This window comes from Pseudorasbora parva, chromosome 2, assembly GCF_024679245.1.
Source record: "Pseudorasbora parva isolate DD20220531a chromosome 2, ASM2467924v1, whole genome shotgun sequence".
Lineage (NCBI taxonomy): Eukaryota > Metazoa > Chordata > Actinopteri > Cypriniformes > Gobionidae > Pseudorasbora > Pseudorasbora parva.
Window position 1 is genome coordinate 22,083,133 of NC_090173.1, and position 7,569 is coordinate 22,090,701.

General features: G+C 37.0%; 1 protein-coding gene across 2 annotated transcripts; it reads right to left on the minus strand.

Annotated features, from left to right (window-relative positions):
* Positions 1 to 321: 321 nt before the first annotated feature.
* On the minus strand, positions 322 to 4,262 carry hoxb8a (homeobox B8a). Of its 2 annotated transcripts, none has more exons than XM_067460411.1 (2): positions 2,345 to 4,262; positions 322 to 1,465 (listed from the first exon to the last, which is right to left on the minus strand). In XM_067460411.1, the coding sequence occupies exons 1-2, from the start codon at positions 2,766 to 2,768 to the stop codon at positions 1,149 to 1,151; spliced, it is 741 nt and encodes a 246-aa protein (XP_067316512.1). In that variant the 5' UTR covers positions 2,769 to 4,262; the 3' UTR covers positions 322 to 1,148. The 2 variants fall into 2 exon arrangements, with proteins under 2 accessions (XP_067316512.1, XP_067316520.1); XM_067460419.1 differs by having other exon boundaries at positions 323 to 1,462; positions 2,345 to 4,258.
* Between the last annotated feature and the right edge of the window lie 3,307 nt (positions 4,263 to 7,569).

Here is a 7,569-nt window from a genome sequence, read left to right on the forward strand (position 1 = left end):
CAATTATCTTACTATAAATCAAAAATCAGACCACACTACAAGTTTTTTTTTTATGAAATATGTAATCATTAGCTATTTGTAGCTATACTAATCAATGTCTGTGCTTATATAGATTCTTATATTGATTCCTAAAAGTTTTTGACCGAAGCGGACCTCGGATTAACTTGAAATGATGTTGAGGACACAGGGTGTCACAGATTCTCGCTTGTAAACTTTATTGTGTCCACTTTCTTCCGGTGCCTCCAGTTTTAGACATTAGAATACAGTTAAGAATGACAACAAAACATATATTCATCTAATAAACTACTTCACCACCAAACGTGAACGACAACAATTTGATCCACAGTAAACAATGGGTCACATGACTTTTTTTATTTCTTTTTTATTATGTTTATTCATTTTTATAATCCACTGTGCGCATGCTTACCCCAAGAAAGGAAGACAACAAAAATACCATCGATTTAAGAAGAACCAAAGAAGTGTAAAAAGATATTCTACGGCATAAATAGGCAGTTTCATGTTGTTGGAAGTCATTAATTTCTACGTCATCATCATCATAACATATAAGTGAGAACAGTTAAAAGTGCACCATTTAACTTAAAACTATACAGCTGCCAAGGTATTTGTTAATGACAATATCCTAACAATAGAAACATAAGTTTCACAATAATTATTTCACAAAGAAAGGAGACTAGCTTTAACACTATCATACTCGCTGAACAACAGGTAAAAAGTAGAAAGGCTTCATGTCCTTCGTCTTCCTGAAGTTCTGTGGTCACCATATCAAGTTTACAGTAATTTGTCTAGTCCCAGTCATTTTTTTCTGTTCATTCCTCGAGTTGAAGCTGTAACAACTCGGCTTGATTAAAATGTCTCTATGAGACGTTGACAAACCTCCCATGCAAACACCGTTATTCTCTTCATCATTGTCTGTGTTTTATTTTCCCTATTTATTCTTGCCTTTTCGATTGACTGGCACATGTATACACACACACACACACACACACACACACACACACACTCTCTCTCTCTCTCTCTCTCTCTCTCTCTCTCTCTCTCTCTCTCTCTCTCTCTCTCTCTCTCTCTCTCTCTCTCACACACACACACACACACACACACACACACACACACACACACACGCATCCGCTCTACATTTGTTTTGCCTTGTCGCCGTCTTCGCCGGCCGACTGTGTCCCGGATGCCTGTTCTTTCTCCCGTTTCTCTTTTTCGATCTGCTCTTGTTCAGACTTGCTGCTTGGAAACTTGTCCTTGTTGTTTTCCTTTTTCCACTTCATGCGACGGTTTTGAAACCAGATTTTGACTTGTCGTTCTGTCAGTCCCAAAGCGTGTGATACCTCAATCCTTCTCTTGCGTGTTAGGTAGGGGTTGAAGAGAAACTCTTTCTCGAGTTCGAGCGTCTGATAGCGGCTGTAGGTCTGGCGGCCTCGCCTCCGTCCGGCAGCTACTGGCAATAAATAAGTTTACATATGTTAGTCAGAGCTCAAAACACGAACCAAATCGTAATTTTAGAATCAATTTAAAACAGATTTGTGAACCAACAATCCACAAAGGCAGCTCTACGCAAAATAAACATCTACATGAGCCTACATCCTCACGTTACATTATTAGTTTATGGGTAGGCTTTTAGTGTACCATGGAGACTCCCCACAGTCTAACACAGTAATTATTGTAAAAAGCTCCACCATTAAAAATATTAGTAGCACAACACTAACACACACTAGTGGACGACGCTAACCCCACAGTAGAGTCATCAAAAACAGTTTGTCCAGCGTGTGTGTGTATATATATATATATATATATATATATATATATATATATATATATATATATATATATATACACACACACACACACACACACACACACACACACACACACACTATTTGACATGTTCAAAGGATTAGGCAAACGACCACTGTGTAGTGAAATAAACTCGAGGCTCACTGTAAGTCGTTAAAGGCTGCAGTAAAACTTTGACCTGAGTGAGAAGTGAGAGATCAGCTGTGGGGCAAAGTCTCACACATGGAAGCAGCAAAAAGAGAATGGGCTTTTCTCTCGCCCTCTTCTTCCTCTCTCCCACACTCCTGTCTTTCTATGACGGGGTCATTAAACTGTAAAGTGATTCACAAGTTTCGAACACCATAAAACAATAAAACCAGCTATTGTCCCCCTCTTCTCACACACAGGAAATGCAATTCTAAACCTAAACTGCAGTGAGTTTTTTTTTGTTGTTGTTTTTTCGCGAATAAAACTCAGGTTTTATGTCACTTCCACAGACACACACATCATGAGCTGACCGGCGTTTCTGTCTACCGAGGCTCACCTTGAGGTCGCATCCACGGGAACAGCTGTGTGGGCGACGGACTCTGTTCTGTGTTGTCCGTCTCGTCGCCGATGCCCCCCGTGGCGAGTTTGCAGTCGCTATACTGAACCAAGTCAGCGTCTTGAGCACCGAAAAGTGTTTGCCTCTGGAGAGCATCATAACCGTAGAAGTTTCCCGGTTCGCCGTGACAAGTCACCGCACATGGACTCTGCTGGTAAGGCGCTGCGGAGAGCGTGGATGCGCCGTGGTGGTAAAACTCCTGAATCTGAGGGGCATGCTGGAAAGTGGCCCCGGTGCCTGGACCGTACACGACGGTGGGTCTCGTCCCTAGGTCTTGAGCAAATCCGCACTCGTAATAGTTCGGCCGTAGAGTGTCTCCACCTTTGTATTTAGTGAAGAGAGAGTTGACGAAATATGAGCTCATCTTTTGATGCTGTTGTTGGTGCTGATTTTTTTTACAAGAGTTTGCGTTTCAATGTCTTTATATCAGCGCCGTAGCTTCAGAGAGTTGTCAGTTGCACAATTACTGGTGTAACAAACAATGCAGCAGAAAAGCGTTGAGTTCCAATACCTTAACAGTTTGCGTTTGTATACCTTTGTTAAAACAACTTATCTAAAGCTTCCATAGGCATGTTCCCACTGTAGAGTTCCAGCATCACAATCCCGGTGAATTCCGGTGCCAGTTCCCAACCAGTTTTCTATGATTTACTCGGCTGCAAACGAGTAGTTTCATATTTTGCGGTATGTTTTCAAGATCATTTGCATCTTCTATCGGATCCTCGTTCCATTGGCTTCTCGCATCCCAACACGGACAACGCTCTGTGCGATTCTGATATGAAGGGAGCGGGAGAATGAAAAAGAGAGAAAAAGAGAAAGCGAGTGAGAGAGAGCTGAGAGGGATAGAGCGCGAGGTAGCAGGAGAGAGAAGGGGGGCCAAGGGAGAGAGAGGAGGGGAGAATATGCACATTAATATGTTCAAGCGGGTAAGTTAATGAGAAATCTGCCTCTTTGCATCAGATCAAGTGCATAGCATCTGCCCCTCCCCCACTCAACTTCTCCTCTCCAAACCCCTCTGAAAGATTGATTTTTTGCATGTTCATCACAGACAACTTAAAGTGATGCATATTTAGTCGTTAATTTCCAAATCTCGAACGAGGTCGAGTTTCTTTTTTTTTAATGTCAGGGTCGAGACGGCCAGTTTTAAAAAAGTATACTATTTAATTGGTATCAGTTCAAACATATCCTATAAACCACAAGCACGCTTAATTTAGCAGAACCATCATTTGCGGCGACTGAAGCTCGTGCATCGAAAACAAGTGAGATGCTCATATTTAATATTTTGATCATTGTATTTCCATAAATATATTTCCAGAGATATGAGGATGTCGAAATGGGACTGAACATCAGGTGTAATGGCAAATCTGGTTGTAAATGGTTTAACAAACTATGAAATGCAATAAACGCCCCTACTGTTTGTTGTTGACGTAGTGCATCAAAAAGCTGTTAGGTTTTTACGAGGTTCCGTGACCAGTGCTGTAAATGCTTCAATCCGAATTGTATCCATAGAGAAATAGTAATTGTATTTTTCGTTTTGTTTTTCGTACAGTTTGACATTATGTTTAGTAAAAGTTAATCTGATTAACATATCTAGAAAATCCAAGGGGTGGAAAGTAGCGTGCATATAATTTTCTAATGGTAATAAAAGCAAATAGCTGTACATAAATAAACAAACAACCATGTATTCTACCATGTTTGTAACCGTTTTAAATTTTTCTGAATTAATTAATGTTTCGGGGGAAATTATAGAATTATAGGCTAATTGTAGAATCATTATTATAGAATTCTACATTATTTCGTATTTTCTAAAAAATAAAAAAATAAAAAAAATTTGCAAATATTAAAAGTATCCTTAGGCCTATATAGCTACTCATACTCAAAAAAGTTATCTATTTTTCAAATGTATATGACACATGAACTAATGCTCCTTCTTCTTGTCGTTACAACTTTATTTGCGTCTACAATCCAGTCTTGTTAAATATAATTAAATGTAATTAAGCTATATTTTAAATATAAGGCGTAGTATTTACATTTCAACACATTGGTTAGGCTATGTAGCCTACAATGTTACATTTTATATTACGGGCTGATCTTAATCACATCTTGTTTTTACATTTATTAAACGTTACTTCTATTAAAAAAGGGACAACGAGATCACCAAGCTTGAACCTCCCCGTTTGAAAAAACTCGATTCAGCTTTACTAAAACATCACTACAATTTCGGCATGCTAAATTGTGATGTAAAAGTCACATTATAATGCGTCAAAGTATGACAGACATTTTGTTGTGAACAGTAAATATTGAATCTAATAATGGTGTCATAGTATGGTGTTGTAGCCAACATGTTCTTGTTTTCTTGTAATCATTTTTGTTGTCAATAAAACATTTTCAAACCCCAAATTTGTGTGATATCTTATTTAAATCATATATATTATAATTTAAAACATTTTTTTTTTGGATCATATAAAAATGGAGCAGATAATAGTGATATAATTTATTCCAACTTTGCTACTATAATTCTCAATAAGCCCAGCTGATTTTTTCCATAAAAAAATGTTAGGGCATATTGTTAGGGTTTTACAGAATTACAAAAAAATATTCTTGATTATTGTATTAAAGTTTGTATATCCTAAAATGTAAAGATACATTTGTTAGTAGGCTATTCAAAGAGAAAATAAAAAGGAAAAGACAGTCTACTTGTTTCTCTGGACCTTTATCATACAGATTAAAGAATCCTCTGAAGTTAATGTTCTTCTTTTCTTTCAAAAGCTCCGCGGTGACAGAGGGAAATTGTGTGAACCTTACTTTAGTCAAGTGTAATACCGCACATGTCGGCAAATGTTTTGGCCCCAGTGTTTCCGGTTTGGGGGTGGAGGGTGGCTGGCAGTCTCTTTTTGATGGAACAACATTGCCATCAAGTGGCAATTGTGTGTTACTCCATGAGCAAACTCAGCTGTAATGAGACGGAAGTTCAAAAGCTAATGGTTCTATAAACAACGGACATAAAAACAGAATGAGCGAATTAACAGCTCAGTAAGTGCAAATTCAATGATGTAAAGTACTTATTTTAATTCTCTATAACAAGGAATCCATTTAAAACCGACCCCCAGGATCTAGTCTTGTGTGGTTTTTCAACATGAAAAGTAATTTACATTGGGTTAAAACACTAACACTAATCTTAAACCATAAAAAAATTGAATGAAAGAAAGTCTCGTTTCTTTCTTACCAATATTTCGCTAATATTTTTAAGATTTAAGATTCAGAAGGAGGCTCAAATTGTAGCGTTCCGACCATGTATGATATTTGAGACAATTTATTTTAATTTTTATTTGTGTTGAACTCTTCTTATTCATTTTTATTTACCAGTGCACAAAGTAATATTAATACTATGTAATACTATACTATACTATGCGCATCCGAGGGTACTGCAGCTGCTACTAATACTACTACTACTAGCCTACTACTACTACTACTACTACTACTACTACTACTACTACTACTACTAATAATAATAATAATAATAATAATAATAATAATAATAATAATAATAATAATAATAATAATAATGCTTTTAAGTTTTAATTACAAACACGTTGTTATAAATAAAAATAATTAAATGTTCGGGCTATGTAACTTTCCATGCGTAAATCCTTATACTTGTCCTTATGGCTGTGCCCTTGTGCACTAGTGTTCCGCCATCATCACTAAAATACTTAAACTAGCTTACTATTAGTAGTAATAATAATAATAATCATCATCATAATCATCATGTTGACTTTTGTTACTTGTCAATACTAACTGGCTTATGCTTCCGAACACTGAGATCAATTGTAGAAAATTATTTTGTTGAAAGAAAGAAAAAAATATTAGGATTTCTGGAAAGCTTAATTGCATTATTATTTACATCAATGGTCATTTACCCTACAACAAAAATACACATCACCAAATTGCCACAATTCTTCACATATTTATTTTTATTTATAATTCAGAAAATATTATAAACACAATACACTTCTATAGAATACAGATAGAGAAAGTAATGTACATCGTGTTGGTATTAGAGAGATATAACCTTTTTTAATTTTTTTTCTGTAGCAACCGGCCTTTGTTACCAAGACACAATCGGATGTGTGCCTACAAAATGGCGTGGTCAAACCCGGTCCCAAAGGTTGTAAACAAATTAACGTTGGTCATCCCAGACGTCTCGCCAGAAATCCTTTTTGTGGCAGTTTATGGCCCGCTATAAGGGCAGTAGTGCGTTCGGAAATGGAACAAAGGGTGTGCGTCGATTGAATTGGACTCAGGGCTCTCATGTGGAAGTCCAGATCTCACCCATCCCGACCCCCTACTCTGTAAGGAATCTGGACGGCTAAAGAACAAACGCTGTACACAATAAACGACAAATGCGAGAAAAGAGAAGAAAAAACAGACTCCCCCAACGGAGACACGGTGTTTACGCAAATTATTTTGCCTTACAGTTATTAGAGGCTTTAAACGTTTTTCACATTTTCTTTCCTTTTTTTTCTCGCGGAGTGTTTGCTTTACAGCCATTTAGTTCTTAACCTTCAGAAATTTATACCCTATAAAGTTTTATTACAGTCATATTATTTTATTGCGGCACACCACATTGAATTTCTTTCTCTTTTTTATGACAGTCGACTTCCCATTTCCTCCGAACATCGAGCGCACATCCTTTCTGCAGTTTGTTTCCTTTCAAAACACCAAAATAAAGCGCGCTAATGGTGTGACACGATTCAAAATAACTCCTCATCCCTCAGAATCATCAGGACAGACTTATGCTGAATTAATATGTGACGAATAGGCATTCGAGCAAACATCTGTGAGCCAGGACAACTGGCAATGTCTTCAAAAATATTTAATTAGTACAATCTGTTGAATGTCGTATCCTTTTATCTTCCAATATGCAATTGCTTCAGTTTGATAATAGGTAAGATCTTGGCTGTTTAAATCTAACTTTAAATCAGTTTACTTTTCATTTCACAACAAAATGCCCCACAAATAGGCCTACTGTCAATTAAGACCACTGCATTTTACAGTGTTTACTCTTTTGTTTCTAACAGTCGGGTCTTAGCCTGCATTATTGAGAATCTAGAATGTCAACCCATGAAACATATAGGCTAGACCTACCTTATCCCTTTTGCATAATT